The following is a 17853-nucleotide window of genomic DNA, read 5'->3' as shown; positions in this document are numbered from 1 at the left end:
TCTTAAGTCCAATATTTTCTTCTTATTAGGATATTGTTTTGTTTTTTGTTTTTTTTCTTTTACAGGTGTTTCAAAATTGTAGCTGCATTCAGTCATCAGGAAATGCATCTGCAGTCCTGGGCCTGTGTGACAAGGGTCCTGAGTGTGCTAACAAGCTGCAGTACTTTTTAATCATATCAATAATTGGCTGTTTCATCTTCTCGCTGGGAGCCATACCTGGGTACATGGTTCTTCTGAGGTGACAAAAAAACTCATTTATATTTTTCTCTGTCCTTCTTCATAGTGTGCGCACATGCAAGTGTGTGTGTGTGTGTGTGTGTGTGCTGTGTGCTTGTACAGTGTGAGCTCCTTTGTGCCACTAAAAACAACGTCCTTTGGAAGACAATGCTGGGGAATCTGTTCTCTCCTTTCACGCTCTATTTGAGGCAGTGTCTCTTGTTATTTCTGCCCTGTGCTGCCTGTGGACTCCAGCATGCCTGGCATCCAAGGTTCCAGGCAATTCTGTTTGCTCTTCCTCTTTCCCTGCAGGAATGCTGGGATTACACATACCTAACACTGAATTGGTCTTTTAATTTTTAAGTTTTAAAACATATATTCCTGGGCTCTGGGGACTGAACTTGAGTCATCAAGACTTCTTTTACCTGCAAGCCGTCCTTTGTACTCCAGCTTACCTGGTGCCCAAGGTCCCAAGCAATTCTCTTTGCTCCTCCTAGTACACTGTGGGAATGCTGCCACTGATGCATGCCACTGAGTTGGTCTTTTTAAAAACTGTTTATGTGTTTACATATACTCCTAGGTTCTGGAGCTTGAACTTGGGCCATCAAGACTTCCTTTACCTACTGAGCAATCCCACAAATGTCATCTAGATAATTTTGATCATTATTAAATTTCTTTTCCCAAAAATGGCCCTTGCAGTCATGGTTCCTAGAACCTCAATGCTCCAACATACATTTATCAAGACTCTAAGCCCTGCTTTATTAGGCACTGCTAATTTAACTATAATGTAAAGTTTACTGTCAATTTCTTTTCTGTGGAGTTTCGGAGTAGTTGCTTATCACTAATTTCCTATGGTGCAGCTACCTGACTTGTTGAGAGTAAAACTCTGTATGTGAAAGGGACTAGGCTCCCTTGACATCTGGATCTCAATCTATCTTGAACAACAACAGCAGTAATAACAACAAACAATGCAATAGCATACTCTCTAACAAGGAGGTACATGAATATAATGATAGATACTCAACTCTACCAAAAAGTAAGAAAGTTTCAGAGATATGTTTCACAGTGGTTTATTGCAGTAGTGTTCCTTCCAGTTCTAAAATCTCCATACCCATCTAAGAATGTAAAACCCCACTTCCCTTCTCTCATTGGAATTCAAAAACAAAGTTGAGTTAGTCTGGATGTGTAATTCATAAAAGTTTATCCTTGTAGAGTAAACCAAGCTTCTCACCTCTCATTTCCTTTCCCCATGTTTTTCCATTTTTCTTGCCCACATTCCCTTTCCACCTTGAACCCATCTTCTCTCCTCCTTATTCAAATCCTTTCCCCTTTTCTTCTCCTTTGCTTCCCTCCTTTTCATCCCTCACTTCTGTTCTCCTTTCCTCTCCTTTCCTGTCCCATCCCCCCCCCATTCCCCTGCTCCTTCTCCCTTTCTTCCTAGGTTTTACCCAACATACAACTCACTAAAATAAGTGCAACTAAAGGTGTATTTGGTGGGAAAAGATATATATATATATATATTAAAGCTTCTGTATTCCAAATTCATAAGAATATTTTTTCATTTTTTTATCCTGACTGCTTTATAGGCCTCTCCTTCATATATAACTACCAAACTTATCTCGTCTTTTTCTATAGATAGGACAAGGAAGAAAATTATCTGAAGTTGTTAGCTCTGTATAATGAAGAAGTCTTTTTCTGAATGTCATAGCCTCCATGATGATTTCTTTCTCTGTTTATCTATGGAATCACCTCTACAGTATTTTGAATTTTTATATAACATGTATTAGCACTTTGTATAAACATAAAAACATGCCTGGCAAACAATATCATTTTTTGTTGTTTATGGTTTCATAGTTTTGGGTCCATTAAAGTGGGTCTACCATGGTGGTCACTATGTTAATGAGAAAAAAAATGATTCACCTAGGTTAGTAGAAATTGACTGTTAAAGGGCTCAGCTCAGCCCTGCTTTAGATGTGTGGAGGTTAGAGACCAGCTTTCAGAAGTCCTTACTCTCCTTTTTCTGTGTAGACTTTACAAAGGTAGAGCTGTATCATTCTTACTTCAGGATGAAAAGTTTAACTATTAGAATCATGAACTACCACTGTCATTGGAAGGATACTAGGGCAGATATGGATTGGCAAGATGAACTTTTATGTATGTATGTATGTATGTATTTTTCAGGTGTATGAAGTCTGAAGAGAAGTCACTTGGAGTTGGATTACATACATTTTGCATGAGAATATTAGGTATGAAAAATTTCCCCAACATACCAGACCAATATTAAATGCTTAGTAAATCAATTAATTTTCTTCGAATAAGCAAAAAACATCTATATTATCAACCAAAACCACAGCTCTTATATTAAAGGGAACATGGGGGTTTATTCTTAAATCAAATATGAATCAACATATCATGAGAACAGTTTTGGGTCAGCCCAACTTCAGGTTCCAACACAGTAATAGATGTTGATGTTTGTAGTTAGAGAACAAAGAAAGTCACGAATAAGGCACTTCTCAAATATTTCTGTGAAAGCATATGGTACATCGGTTATAGCAGATCATGGAGTTCTGTGTTGTAGGCTCAGATATCAGATATCTCATAGCATTCTTAGTGTTTGGATGGGTAGAAGCTAGTAACCTTTTAGGTCAATTCATCCCAAAAAGCTTCATGTGATAGTCACAGGGATATAACTCACACACATGGATGGACAAAGAATTATCAATGAGAGAGACAAAGATAGTTTCTCTCTGGATCGGCAATGTCCCAACTGTCCACACCCAGGAAGTCCCAGGATCTGGTAGCATCATTAAGATAGGTGTGCTCTGCAGGCATGACCTGAACTTCCGTTTACAAGCCATTATGTTTAGAACTGGCCACTTGTAATTAGTTTGGGAATGAAGAAACTATAGAGATGAAAAATATTTCCTATTACCTGAACTTTCCTGAACTTTACACTTTTCACTTTTTAGGAGATTCAAGAGTAAAATGAGAAGGAAAAGGTTATGTTAGGTAGACACAGAAAACCATAACAAGACATTTATGAAAACTGATGAAGTTCATGATTATGAACTCAGTGAAGACACTCTTCTCATGTTGTACATAGTTTGCATTTCTTGTTTCTAAATCTAGAAGCTTTACATTAATTTTTAATTTATAAACATATATTTGGAGCATTTATTTATAACTTCATATTTTATTTTAAAAATAGGAAAATTTAAGTAATTCCAAATAAAATAAAAATATCTCTTTTCTTTCTTCCTGCCAATGAGCTGATTTTCTTTCTCTCTCCATTGCAGGTGGTATTCCAGCACCTATTTACTTTGGTGCTTTGATAGACAGAACCTGTTTACACTGGGGAACTCTAAAATGTGGTGAGCCAGGGGCATGCAGGATGTATGATATAAATAGCTTCAGGTAAAGATAACTTTTGAGACCTAATCTTGTAGTGTATAAAATATCTCTATTCATATTTAGCATGTTCTTGAGTGATTTTTCAGAATGGGCATGGATGATGGATGGTCCAATTTTCTTATTTATATATTTTAATATTTTCTATTATTTCAAAAGTACTACACACACACACACACACACGAGTGAAATCAGGGTCTCTGAATACAGGCTCTAGAGTAGCAGAGGAGATCTACATCTTGAGGTGAACTAACATGGCAGAACACCAGAGATTTAAAAAAATGACAGCAAGATACAGAGACATGGGACAATGATGCTGTAAGAGGGAACAAATCTCTCAGCTGCTACCAACTAATACCTATGGACAGAAAGAAGGGACTCCTCCCTTATGTAGCGATTGGAATGACAGAGTCCTGACATATTTGCGCAGCATGGTATCTGACATTCTACTTCTTGGATACTTCAGAGCTCTCTCCTGCTTGCAGCCTGACTAGATGAGAAACCTCAAATATTTGTAGCACCTTTTCAGTTAAAAACAATCATGCTGAGTTCTGTAGCCAGAAGGGACCTGTTGTCTACATTTGACTGCCAGTTTGATTTCCAGAAACCTGTAACCCCCTACTTCACTTAGTGGTTAGTTGCCTCATGAGCACAATAATGACTCAGTAGAGTGATTTTTGGAATATTTTATAATTTGGAATAAATATGCATATGTCAAATATGTCTATTACCCCAAACATAAGTATGGAAACTTTAAGGTATATTTTATCCAATTTACAAAGAAAATGTGCTTATAGCTGTACACAAATAATTATACAAGTTATTCTAAGGAGTGTCAAAGGGAAAATTAGCTAATCTATTTCTGGAAGCTTATGAAGTCTTTATGCTTTAACTAAACCAGATCAGCAAATGAAAAGAATGTGAGGCTAAAGAGATGACGCAGGTGTTAAGAGCACGTATTGCTCCTGAGTAGGGCATAAATTTATTTCCCATGACCCAAATTAGGGAAATCAGAATTTTACTCCATCTTCCTTTACTCCAAGTTCACAGATATCCAGGACTCATTAATTAATTACCTACACTGTGACCCAACACATTCACATAGATAAAAATAATAATATTATAACGTAAATTGACCACTATATATCCAAAACTTAGCATGAAAATTAACAAATTGAATTTACTAATATGTAAAAAGTGACCAACATGACTAATTTTAGACATCCAAGGATTTCAATAGCAAAATTGCCTATTGTTTTAACACAGTATACAAATGCTGAAAAGAAAACTTGAAAAGTGACTCTGCAATATTTTATGCATGTGTGTGATCAAAATTTAAGCAAATAAAACAGGAGCATTCCCTTAACCTGACATAGGATTTTATTCAGTCAGTATATAGGAGAACAGGCAATAATGACAGAGGCAGCATGGTGGTGGAGTGGGAGGAGGCTGGCCACTCCCAGGAAGCCTCAAGTTGTAGAAGGTCTGAGCATGGTGCTCACATTCATGGTAGAAATTCATTGTCAGCTAAAACTTTCTGAAAATATTCTTGTAGACACACTGAGAGATGAATTTCTATAATGTTCTTAAATCCAGTCAAGTTGACAACAATGCCAGCCATTACCCAAAAAAAGAAAATACATTTAAAATTCTATGATAGAAATGTTTTCAGGCTGGAGAGATGGCTCAGGAGTTGAAAGCACTGGCTGCTCTTTCAGAAGTCATGAGTTCAATTCCCAGCAACCACATTGTGGCTCACAACCAACCATAATGGTATCTGATGCCCTCTTCTGGTGTGTCTGAACACAGTGACAGTGTACTCATATACATAAAATAAATAAAATCTTAAGCAGCAACAGGAACTACATACATGTAAAAATAAAAGAAAGAATTAAAAAGGAAATGTTTTCAACATGTCAACTAATAACTCAGCAAAGTATATGTATACTTTATATAAAGTATATGGGAAAATATATCATATAAAGAATATGGGAAAATAATCCCCTAATATTTCTCTTTGAAGAATAAATGATGATCTGTAAGAATATACAAAATTGACTTTCCCTTAACACATTGAGATGTAATACAGATTAGTTCTTTTCAATAGGCGCATTTACCTGGGGTTGCCTGCTGCTCTAAGAGGAGCAAGCTTTCTCCCTGCACTCTTCATCCTAATCCTTATGAGGAAATTCCAATTCCCTGGGGACATCGACTCTTCAGACACAGATCCTGCAGAAATGAAGCTCACTGCGAAGGAAAGCAAGTGCACAAATGTGCACAGAAGTCCTACGATGCAGAATGATGGAGAACGGAAAACTAAGCTGTGATGAGGTTTCTACTGGCCAGTGCAAGGCCAGAACCAGAACGCACATGTCACTAGTTTTGAATCATGAGAAGTACAATCGGAACTCTTATCTTATTCTTAAGGCCTTCAAAATTACTTTACTCATGATAAAAAATATTTACTGATAGCATTTCCAGAAGGTTGGTGTAGCACTTAAGATTTTCCCAGGGAAAACTTCTGTAGCAAACCCCCACCCTTAACATTAAAGCTGCCTTCATTTTCAAAAAGTATGTTCTCTTTTAACTCAAGGGAAATGGATGTTTCCCACATATCTTCAAATAAGCTTGAAACTTTTCTATTGCAGAAAGACTATTTAAATGTTTTTCATTTATATTTTGATGCTGGAGGTATTTAGAGCTCAAAATAGGCAACTTTGTTAAGCCACACTGAAATAATTTGTTTTATCCTCTGTGTGTGAAAGATCTCTACATCTGTTGTTATGTACTTAGGAGTGCTAACTCTCTCTGCTTTACTCTAGTCAAGACTTCCAAGGTTAGACTCTCCACAGTGGCCATCTCCTGTTTTCAGTCCCTTCTTTCATTACTCCTGTCACACAGTTGGTCATTTCTTTTGCATCATTGAAAACTTTAATCAGGTTGTTAAAAATCATGTAGCAAAAATGATTGGAACTTTTTTCCCTAGCAATTCACAGCTGGTCATGAAACTCTTCCTTAAAATCAAGAATGGGAGAAAACTAGTCCTTTTAAAGGCTCCTTGTCGAGATGGGCTGTATCTCGGTGGATATGTGATTGCCTAATACATGTGAGGCCCTGAGTTCAACCACAAGGTAGAGTAAACTGATAAAGTAATAAAAATCACTTGTCTAGATGTAGTATCAGATATTCTGAGAAGACTAATTCTCATATTCATAGAACTTTGACGGCTCAGTGTTCATTCTATTAACGAGCCATAGAGCACATGACTATTAACATTAATAATAACCGTAGAGTAAAAGCTTTCAAGAGGGACCAGCTAGAAGGTTCAATGGAAAGAACTGTTTGCCCCTCAGCCTGACAAGGTTGTTGTGATCCCTGGGATCAACATGGCAGGAGAAAAGAACAAACTCTTGCAAGTTGCCCTATGCCTTTTTATTTTAATTGTGCATGCCCCACCAAAAATCAATTAATAAATGAAAAAATTTGAAAGTTGTAATACTGACTTTTGCTATAAAACTGGAATTCATAAACTTGAAAGTACACATTAGAAAACTAGTTGTGGTTGTTTGAATGAGAAATATCCCTCTTACGCACAGACATTTGGACATGTGGTTTCTAGTAATAACTCTGCTTAGGGAAGATTGGACACGCATCTTTAATATGTAGGAGGGTTCAAAGCTTCACCCTACTTCCAGTATAGTTTCTGCTTTGTGTTTTGGGTAATGATGTGAAATCTCAGCTTTCTGCTTCAGTCACAATGCCTGGTGCTTTCTGTCATACCTCCTTGCCATGAGGGACTTCAGTCCCTCTGGATTCATAAGTCAAAATAAATGCCTATTCATATGTGTTATTTGTGGTATTTTATTGCAGCAGTGAAAAGTAACTGATACAGAAATCATCTTATTTTGTGTTTGATAAAACACAGATTTTTTTTAAAGGAAAAACAAGCTTTTCTATTGTTTCAGAACTATGGCTCAAGATATATACATAGACGTATACAGAGGGAAAGGTGTTGGGGGTTGCCAGGGGACGAGTATCTCTTTCAAGGGCTTATTGTCATGGACCTAAATTCCCCCTATAGGCCCCATATTTTTTTAATGCTTCTACCACCTTTCAATAACACTAAACACTAAACTGCACATTTGCTACAAATGTGTAGGGGTCTAGGTCCAGCTCCTGTATGTTCCCTGCAGGCAACTTGTTACATGCAGCTTTCACTATCCCACCCAAGCTCCTGGGATAGGCCTAAACTCTGGAAACAGGCTATACCCAGATTCCCTTGAATACAGGGATAAAAGACACAGACACACAGTTGTTCATTTTCAACTTGCCTTTTGCCACAATTGCTGGGTGCTACTATCTACTGTCTGAAAAAGTGTGCCCTTATCAATATTCTTAGCTCCATACCTTCCCACTTGCCCTCAATTTTAGTTGTTCAGTTACATCTAATCCCAGCAAAATATTTCCTACCTCCTGCCTATAGGAGCAGCCACAGGCCTCCACTTTGCCTGAGATCTTAAATGGCTGTTTGGCTTTTCTCTCTCTGAAGCATGGTGAACTCACCTCTCCTTGCATCCCTCTCTTACCCACAGAGACCCAGAACTCTCACCTATCCCTTTTGCCCAGCAATTGGCCCATGACTTCTTTATTGACAAGTCAAGAACCAGTTTTTTAAGAAGCAGGACCTTAGCATCAGAACCACCCCTAGAGTAACCTAGGTGGCCCATGTTATTTGACTCTGTGGGGCTTCTTGTAGAGTGCTTAACTGCTCCTCACTTCTATTCCCTATTCTTCCACAAGATTCCTTTGGCTCCATCTGATGTTTGTCTGTGTGTCTCTGCATCTGCATCCATATGCTGCTAGATAAAGCCTCTCCGGTGACAGATATGCATAGCAGAGGATCATTAACAGTGTCAGGAATTGGCTCTTTCACATGGAATGGGTCTCTCGTTGAGCAAATCACTGGTAGGTTGGTCTCTCTGTATCTATTCCATCTTTATGTCTGCACATTTATAGGCAAGACAAATTTTGGGTTGAGGGTTTTGAGAATGGATTGATGTCCCCTCCCCCGCCCTCCTCTGGAAATCATGCCTGGTTACAGGAGGTAGCCATTACAGCCTCTATATTCACCTCTGGTAGGAGGATTCCAAGCTAGATTCATGCTGTAGACTCTCCATATCCTCTCCCATCCCAGGCTTCTAGCTAGTCACCAGAGATGCTCACCCCCATTTCCATTCTCAATCCCAGCCACTCTCCTCCCCATACCTGATGGCCTTCCCCATTCCCTTCTTCACCTCCCCTGCTACCCAAGTTCCATCTCTCTCTCTCTACATCTCATTACTATTTAGCTCTCCCTTCTGAGTAAGATTCATATATCCTCCCTTGGGACCTCCATAGTACACAGTTTCTTTGGGTCTGTGGATTGTAACAGGTTGTATTGTATTTGATAGCTAAGGCCCACTTATAAGTAAGTGCATACCATATGTGTGTTTCTAGCTTTGGATTACTCTGATCAGGATGAAATTCTACCCATTTGCCTGCAAAATTCATGATGCCTTTGTTTTTAATTGCTGCATGGTAAACCATTTGTATAGATGTACTACATTTTCTTTACCATTTCTTCAGTTGAAGGACATCTAGATTGTTTCCAGATTCTGGTTTTCATGCATAAAGCTGCTATGAACACAGTTGAGCAAGTGCTCCTGTGGTATAATGGAATATTTTTGGGGTATATGCCCAAAAGTAGTATAACTGGGTCATGAAGTAGAGATATTCCCATTTTTCTGAGAAAATGCCAAATTGATTTCCACACTGTACGAGTTTGCACTCCCACCAGCAATGGGAGTGCATTTCCACGTTTTGTATCCTCACCAGCATGTGCTTTCACTTAAAATTTTGATCTTAGTTAGTCTTATGTGTATAAGTGCCGCAGACCTTCTGGGTCCCTGTGTCTGCGTGGAACGGGGTCTCTCGATGCGGGTGGGCAAAGCGTGGATGAGCGACAAACAGACACACACACAGGAGAGTTCATGTGGAATCTGAGTGTAATTTTACAACTCGAACATCAGACTTTTTATGCAGAGGACAATAAGGAAGTTGGGTGACATATTGCAAGGTACAATTGAGGTAATCGGAATCTTACATAAAACAGAGGAATGCAAACACAAAAGGTCTAACGGGAACCACCCAGGATAGAATACATTGATAACAGCTGGGATCAACAAGGGCTCCACCTAAAATTCACTAATCTTAGAAGCCAGGGTCAAGGGCTTCGCGTCCTTGCCATAGTTCCTATTTTAGTCTCTTGTATAGTCCACCTTCCCCTTAGGCCATTGTAAATACGTGTGTATGGGTGTAACTCTGCTATAGTATCTATTCTGGTTTCTCCTTTGGTCTGAAACTTCCTTCTTCCTAAGTGATGGTAAATTCCTGTGTTAAGGGAGTGACTTAGCTTTTACAATCTTGCTGAATTCTAAACCCTTGATCTTGGTCAAGGATGCCCTTGGACTGTTGGAACACTGGTGGAAGGCTTTAGCAATGTCAGAGCATTTAGAATAGGAAAATACTGAAAGAGAGCACATGGATCCATACTCTAGACTAGTGTGGTAATGGAACTCGGGAATGAAAAATTAATGTATGGGTAGAGAACACTAGACTCCAGGAGGAGAGCTTCCTTGAAACTCTTTTGCCTCATGAGTGACTTTTAAGCCTTTCGGCTTGTCCAGTTGACTCGACCGGAGAGCGTAGCATATAAGAAGGACTATCAGGGTCTTTTTTAAAAAATTTTCCTGGTGAGTAAGGATACTGAACATTTCTTTACATGCTTCTTGGCCATCCAAGATTCTTCTGTTGAGAATTCTCTGTTTAGTTCTGTATGCCATTTTAAAAATTGGGTTATTTGGATTGTTGAATTCTAATTTCTTGAGTTCTTTACAAATTTTTTATACTAGCCCTCTGTTGTATGTAGCATTGGTAAAGATCATTTCCCAACTTGTAGGCTCCTATTTTGTCCTATTGATAGTGTCTTTTGCCTTATAGAAGCTTTGGGGTTTCGTGACGTTCCATTAATCAATTATTGGTCTTAAAGCCTAGGCTGTTAGTATTCTGTTCAGGAAGTTTTCTCTTGTACCAATGAGTTCAAGTCTATTCCCCACCATATAATCTATTAGATTTAGTATATCCAGTTTTATGTTGGAGTTTTTGGTCCACTTTGACACAAGATTTCTGCAGGGTGACAGATATGGATTTCCTTGCTTTCTTCTACATGCTTACATCCAGATGGACTACCACCATATAAGATGCTTTCTTCTTTCCATTGTTTGGTTTTACCTTCTTTTCAGAAATCAAGTGTTCATAGATGTTTGGGTTTATTTCTATGTCTTTGATTCAATTCCATTGTTCAACCTGTCTGTTACTATACCAAAACCATGTAGTTACTTATTGCTATTGCAGAGATGTTTAAATAGTTTATTAGATCTTGATTTAGCTTTGGTAAGTGGTATCTCTCTAGAAAACTATCCATTTCATTAAGATTTTCCAGTACCATTGCATACACTAGCAAGCCTTTGTTGCTATATGCTATATATACCATGATATAGCTGTCTCTTGTGAGACTAGGCCGGGGCCTAGCAAACACAGAAGTGGATGCTCACAGTCAACTATTGGATGGATCACAGGGCCCCCAATGGAGGAGCTAGAGAAAGTATCCAAGGAGCTAAAGAGATCTGCAACCCTATCGGTGGAACAACATTATGAACTAGCCAGTACCCCAGAGCTCTTGACTCTAGCTGCATATGTATCAAAAGATGGCCTAGTTGGCCATCACTGGAAAGAGAGGCCCATTGGTCAGGCAAACTTTATATGCCCCAGTACAGGGGAACGCCAGGGCCAAAAAATGGGAATGGGGAGGGAGGGGAGTGGGGGGGGCACTTTTGGGATAGCATTGGAAATGTAATTGAGGAAAATATGTAATTAAAAAAAAAAAAGAAAGAAACTTGGGGGAAAAAAAAAGATTTTCCGGTTGGGGGGGTACATGATTTTGAAGTAAGACCTAATGATTATTTGAATTTCCTAGCTGTCTGTTGTTATGGCTCCCTTTTCCCTTCTGATTTTGTTTATTTGGACACTGTTTCTTCTACATTTTGGTAGTTTGGCTAAGGGTTTGTCTATCACGTTGATTTTATCAAAGCACCAGCTCTTCATTTGAATGATTACTTCCATCATTTTCTTTGTTTCTAACTGATCCATTTCAGTCTTGAGTTTTGATTATTTCCTGCCTTCTACTCCTCTTCTGTGTTTTTGCTTCTTTTCTTCTGGAGCTTTCATTGGTACATTTAAATTGTTGGTATGAGAACATCCTAATATCTTTATGGATATTTACTTAGTACTATGAGCTTTCCTTTAGCACTGCTTTCATTGTGTTCCATAAATTTGGGTATGTTGTGCCTTCATTGTCATTGAATTCTCGAAAGTCTTTAATTTCAGTTTTTTTTCTGTGACCCAGAGATCATTGAGTAGAGAGAACATTTTCAGTTTCCATGAGTGTGTAGGCTTTCTAGAGTTTCTGTTGTTGAAGTCCAGCTTTAAACTTTGGAGGGTGTTTTCTTTAGTTTGTTTGTTTTGTTTTTGTATTTGTTATTTTTTTATTGTGATACTTTTAATGGCTGCCTATATTTCTTTATGGGTTCTTGACCTATCTAAATAGTTTGTCTGATCTTGATTTAAATTTTGCAAGTGGTATTTGTCTAGAAGATCATCAGTTTCATTAAGACTTTTCCATTTTATGGAGTACAGGTGCCAGGGGCCATCCCCACTGGGGTCTTCTTTCTTGTTGGTTCTTCTTGAGGTAGAAGAGGGGGAAGAATATAGTGGAAGATAAGACTTGTCTTACAAGGTATTTAGGGTTGCTGTAAAATAACAAAAAGTTTCCTTATCTAAGTTTCTTTGCTACATAGCTGATCTGCCTTCTCTGTTCCTCTGAGGCCAGAAACTGCAGTAGATTAAGTAAAACAGCAGGAGATTAAGTAAAGGATCGATTGATAGAATGGTTTCCATTTTGTCCAGGTGTCTCTTGCTTGTCTGTCTAAAGTAAAGTTTGGAGCAATAAACTTCTATTGAACCAGGAAAAGAGACTAATTCTTGCAGAAGAAAAAACTTTTACATAATCAAATATGCATAAACTCACATAACTTCAAATACAGATTCACTTAAGCACATTTATACATTTCCACTCAATTGATTAGGCCCAACTTCAATGCCTTCTCACAATTACATACTTACACACCACATGCATAATTCTCACAGTTACATACTTACATGTACACATCCATACTTACAAATGCATATAGAGCAAAAGTCCAAGTGCCAGTGCAGAAAGAACTCACTCATTCTGGATGAAAAATGAGCTCCAATCTTTATTGCATAGAGGAAGAAAAAACTTCTACCCTTTTTATGCTGAATGAATTAACCCAAGCTTGTAAGAAAAAAATCTTTGTTCCATTTAATAAGATTAATCCTGATTTGTTATTAAGAAAGGACCCGCTCTGTCCTGTGGTAAGGAGAAGCCTGCCTGCTCCTTCTTCTCTCTGCAGTTCTTTGTTTTTTTTTTTGTTTTTTTTTGTTTTTTTGGTTTGTTTGATTTTTTTCTGCATTCAGCACATTGCTTTCTTAGTTTTTTGTTACCCATAATTTCTAAGTTATTCTATTCTGCATTCTCCTTCTAATCTTGCTGTCTCCTCCTGCTCTGGTGTCACAGTGATGCTCTTACTCTCAATGCCTTTTCTTCCAATGCTATGCCAATACTTCTAAGGCTTTTTTTTTTTTAGTTCAGTTCTGTCTAAAAGTTTCTGCCTAAAAAAGTTCGCATCAGCTCAGTTCCTCTGACTCTTCTCTTTTTCCTCAGCACTTAACCATCTTTCACAATACATGATCATGTGTTAAAAAGTTCATCACAGTGTTAAAAAGTTCATCACAAGTTCACATAAAAAATCCAATCATGAATTGAAATAGATGTAATATCACAAGTTTACATAAAAAATCCAATCATAAATTGAAATAGAAATAAAATAGAAGTTTACAACACAGAATGTTTACATGCATATCCATTAGGAGTAATTATCTGTCTAAACATCCACCACCTGTCACAGCTCCACAGGTTTGTAGAAGGTTAAAAACAATAACTAAGTTATTAGTCAAGTTTTGTATAGATAAACCCAGTCAATATTTTATCTTCTGTAATAAATAGTTCCCTTTTAAAATCTTTGGTTAATTGTTTATAACCTCTTGGAATGTGCCCTGAGTATGAGAACTATCTAAGAGCAACAAACTGGTGACACATGGGAGACTGACTGAGTTATCCTTGCAATTTTGACTATCACAAAAGGACCTAATAGCAGTACCACTGTAAAATAGCTTAATAATCACTGGTATAATTTTAGGAATTCTTATAGGATAATGATTAAGAATTAATAAGTCATCTACTTGTCTATATAGCATCACTATAAGACAGTACATCTTCATAGGTCTGCAGAGATCTGCTCTAAAAGGGGTGGGCTAATACCTAGTGACTGTTATATATGTTTAATAATAAGAGGAAAAGATTATAGGCTGGTGTTGTATTTAAGAGAAGTAACAAAAGAATGGAAGATGTCCACCCAAGAGCTCCAAACCCATATACACATTTGATTTCCCTACCACCTGACAGGGAAATTTATAGAGTCTTGTGATGTCTTCAGCATTCCCCTAGATAAGAACAGGCAGCCACCTTTTGCCTTTAAATAGCAAGGCCTGCGGAATGGATTCAGTGAACAGCTAACTTGGCTGAGACTTCCACGGGGATTTAAAGATCAGCCACTATTATTGATGAAACCTTCCACCAGGGCGTACATGAGTGCAGGTAGACTATGGCACATGTTTCAGTACTCCAGGATGTGGATGATTTACTGTTGGCTGCCACCAAAGTTGACATTTGCATGAAATCAACCAGGTCTCCTCTAGAAACATTGCATGAACTAGGATATAGGGTGTTAGTCAAGAAGCCTCAGATCAGTATATCTACAGTAAGGTACTTGGGTTTCTAGCTAAAGGTAGGTCAACAACGCCTCTGCTAAGCCTGTGAGGCTTAAGACCATCTTAGGCATCCTGAGGTCTCAGAGCAGTCACCAAGTATGGGAATTCCTGGTGTCAGCTGGTTTCTGTAGACTAGATACTGGTGTTTGCTGACATAGTCAAACCACTCTATGAGGCCACTAGGGGGCAGGAGGAACTTGCACATAGACTGAGGAAAATGCCAAAGCTTTCCAAGGCTTAAGATCTGCATCAGCCTTGTCTCTGCCTGACATGACAAAGCCTTTTCATGGATGAAAGGCAAGGCACCTGCCAAAGGGGCACAAACCTTGGGTCCCTGGTGATGACCACTGGCCTACCTCTCCAAGAAATTCCACCCAGTTGCAGCAGGATGGGCCAACTGCCTGAAAATTACAGTGGCTACCACCCTGATCAGTAAGATGCAGACAAACTAATTTTGGGACAGCCTCTGACAATAACCCATGCAGAATCCCTCAAGTTTCCATTGCTCACTTCCCCATGCACCTCACTGAAACCTGCTACAATACCACCTGATCTGGACTTGAAAAGTCTACTGATATATTACTGGGAGGAACCTTCCAATATAAAAATGGGACCCAGCTAGACCTATTTAACTATGCCTGGCCTAATGCAGATCTTACCGTGTACAAAGATAGAAGCAGCTTCATGGAAGATAGGAACCAATATGGAGGGGCAGCAGTGGTAGATTTAGAGAAGACATTATGGGCATCTCCACTCCTAAGCGGAATCTTGGTCCATAGGGCAGAATTAATAACCCTCACTGAGTCACTCAAATTTAGAAAGGACAAAGTAGTTAATATTTATACTGATAGTCACTACATATTTGCCACTGTACATGCTCATGGGATGATATATCCTGAAAGAGACCTATTACCTGAAGAAGGAAAAAACAATTGAAAACAAACAGGAGATCCTAGACCTCCTAGGTGCTCTATAGCTCCCAAATAAATTGAACATCCTACATTGTCCTGGGCACCAACATGGACAGACCCCAGAGGCCATTGGAAACCATGAAGCAGACATGATGACTAAAGAAGCAGCCAAACTGCCTCTCCCGCATTTCCCAGTAACCTTCTTAGACCCAGTTCTGCCTAAACATCCAACCTACTCCAAAAAATATGACCAGACCGACACATCACCAGTGTGGTTAACAGTAAACAACAGACAGAAAAAAGATTCTACCAAAAACTTTGGGTAAAACTTTGACTCAAGATCTCCATGGCAGCACACATCTGAAAATAATTAAAATAAAATCTGCAGTGTTTTTTTTCTTTGTTTTTAAACTTCAGATCTAACTAAACAGTTATAAGACATTGTAATTAGATGTCAATCTTGTTAATTAACAAGCCCAGGTCCAAAAACCAAATTATGTTAAGATAGAAAGAGGAGCCTCACCAGGAGTCTACTAGAAACTTCACATAGATAAAACCCAGAAAATTTGGTTACACATATCTTTTAGTGTTCATCGATATCTTCTTAGAATGAACTGAAGAACGTCCAACCAAGAAAGAAACTGCTCAATTTGTGAGTGGAAAAAAAAAAAAAACTTGTCAAGAAAATAGTATCTTGATTTGGAAGTCCTAACACCATGGGATGTGACAATGTACCGGGCCTTATCTCTCACGTTAGTCAAACCCTAGCAAAAATACTGGGGGTCAATTGGAAGCTTCATTATATATACCATGCCTAACTTTCAGGTCAGGTAGAGAGGATTAATTTGACTCTTAAAAGACCTTAATAAATTAACCTTAGAAACTGGTGATGACTGGGTGAGCCTCCTTTCCTTCACTTTCCTTGGGGTCAGAAATACTCCTTATATCAATGGGATAACTCTCTATGAGATAATGTTTGAGAGACCCCGTCACATTCTTCCCCAGACCTGTATGGCCATCCCTGGCCTAATGCTGATCTCATCATGTACACAGATAGAAGCAGCTTCATGGAAGATGGCAACCAATATGTAGGGGCTGCAGTGGTAGATTTAGAGAAGACATTATGGACATCTCCCCTTCGGAGCAGGACTTCTGCCCATAGGGAAGAATTAATAATCCTCATGTAGGGCAGACTTATTAGCAGACATTTCTAATCATGATGTCCTTGAGTCAATCTAGGCACTCCAGAGGTACCAACTCTCCTGCACACCTATGTTTAACATCTACATGAACCAGATCCACTAACTACCCCTCATTGATCCCAGACTATAGATTTTGTCCTGGTTAAAAGACACCACAAAGAATCTCTGGCCCTCCCTGGAATTGACCTTACACTGTAATCCTGATGATCCCCACAGCAGTTGTGGTCGACTAGATCCATACTTGGGTTCACCATTCCCATCTGAAGCCTTCTTCTCAAGAACATTAGGACCCGAAACAACTATGAACCATTCAGCCTCATCAACAGGACACACTGAATTAATAATTGTGCCCAAGAGACAACATCAAGGTCCAGAGTGATGAGGAATTATATGACAATACCCAGAGTTCCCTCTAAAGATAAGACTTGTTACAAGTGGACCATCACCTTATCTTTAATACTTATGATAACTCTTGTACAATCCTAGGACTAATCAGAACTAATAACTATAAGCCAAAAATTTTACTATGAAGCTGTCTAATACTAAAACAGGCAGCATTATAACTGATCTGTACCATGATGATCGCTTTCAACCTTGAAGAATTGTTACAGACCTTTGTTACTTATGGCCAGAATGAGGCAACAAGCCTCAAGAAGCTCACATTTACCAGCCTTTGCCTTATGATTTTGTGGCTTGGCCACATATGCCTGGACATAAGGGCACTAGGTATAGGGCTAACAATGTGGTAGAAGAACACTTAGTACAAGATCAATTTTATGCATGTCCAGCAGTTACAGGGTCCATATGTACTCAGTATCCTGCTTATTAGAATTGCCATCATTAGGGATGTGAAACCTGGCTTCCAGAAAAGAAACTGGAATGTGCCCCTTATATTGAAATAAAACTCACTTGTAATTAAGATTGTAAAATTCCCAGGGCTTATAATCCCTAAGTTGTAGCTCTCAAATCCTGGGACTCTTTCATTTCCTGACTGAGAGTTTGGACACAACTGGGGATTCAAAGCTTCTGTGACAGGAACAGATCCTGGA

General features: G+C 38.6%; 1 protein-coding gene across 7 annotated transcripts in view; it reads left to right on the top strand.

Annotated features, from left to right (window-relative positions):
* The window catches only part of Slco1a4 (solute carrier organic anion transporter family, member 1a4), a 50847-nt gene extending 43373 nt beyond the window's left edge, over nt 1-7474 (top strand). For 3 of the 7 annotated variants that reach the window (XM_011241584.2, XM_011241585.2, XM_011241586.3), the window contains 4 exons: nt 66-238; nt 2398-2462; nt 3513-3630; nt 5732-7120. In XM_011241584.2, the coding sequence (XP_011239886.1) occupies nt 66-238; nt 2398-2462; nt 3513-3630; nt 5732-5951 (576 nt within the window). In that variant the 3' untranslated portion in view covers nt 5952-7120. Of the gene's footprint in view, nt 1-65; nt 239-2397; nt 2463-3512; nt 3631-5731 lie in introns of all 7 variants that reach the window. The other 4 variants (XR_003956207.1, XR_003956206.1, NM_001355577.1 and 1 more) reach the window with 2 other exon arrangements.
* Nucleotides 7475-17853: the final 10379 nt, after the last annotated feature.

This window comes from Mus musculus, chromosome 6 (assembly GCF_000001635.26).
Source record: "Mus musculus strain C57BL/6J chromosome 6, GRCm38.p6 C57BL/6J".
In the NCBI taxonomy this organism is placed as follows: domain Eukaryota; kingdom Metazoa; phylum Chordata; class Mammalia; order Rodentia; family Muridae; genus Mus; species Mus musculus.
The sequence above is the reverse complement of the archived record's forward strand: the minus strand, read 5'-3'. Positions and strand labels throughout refer to the sequence as shown.